Source organism: Sinocyclocheilus rhinocerous, unplaced genomic scaffold, assembly GCF_001515625.1.
Source record: "Sinocyclocheilus rhinocerous isolate Xijiao unplaced genomic scaffold, SAMN03320098_v1.1 scaffold2369, whole genome shotgun sequence".
Taxonomy (NCBI): Eukaryota; Metazoa; Chordata; class Actinopteri; order Cypriniformes; family Cyprinidae; genus Sinocyclocheilus; species Sinocyclocheilus rhinocerous.
Window position 1 is genome coordinate 1,695 of NW_015645530.1, and position 434 is coordinate 2,128.

The 434-nt window shown below is 34.8% G+C and overlaps 1 protein-coding gene across 1 annotated transcript in view; it reads left to right on the plus strand.

Moving 5' to 3' along the window:
• LOC107706079 (UDP-glucose:glycoprotein glucosyltransferase 1-like) overlaps positions 1-434 on the plus strand; it is a gene marked incomplete at its 5' end in the record, with an annotated part of 22,843 nt that overhangs the window by 1,488 nt on the left and 20,921 nt on the right. The window contains one exon of the mRNA XM_016509657.1: positions 126-220. Coding sequence (XP_016365143.1) covers positions 126-220 — 95 coding nt within the window. The remainder of the gene's footprint in view (positions 1-125; positions 221-434) is intronic.

Here is a 434-nt window from a genome sequence, read left to right on the forward strand (position 1 = left end):
TCACTGTTTTAGAGCACACTGCCGTAGAGATAACCTTAAGACTAACATATTGATACTAACACCCAAAAAACTTTCATTTTGATTTCATGGGGACTTTAAGTAACATTCTTTTACTTCTTCTTTAGAAGAGGAGGTGTTGTACGGAGTGACCATGTGGATTGTAGCAGATATTGAACAGCCCTCTGGGAGGCAGTTGCTCCAGAACGCCTTGAAACATATGGTAAACTACTGCAGTTTTTATTTCCAATTAGTTGTAACCACAGGAATCGCATCTTCAGAGAGCAGAGGCACACGTGCATCTTAGTAATTAATCTGAGAGCAATTCATCTTTGAAAGCATTCTTCTGGTGTTGGTTAATGAACAAAATCCAGAGTTAATGATCCAATTGATATATATATATATATATATATATATATATATATATATATATATAC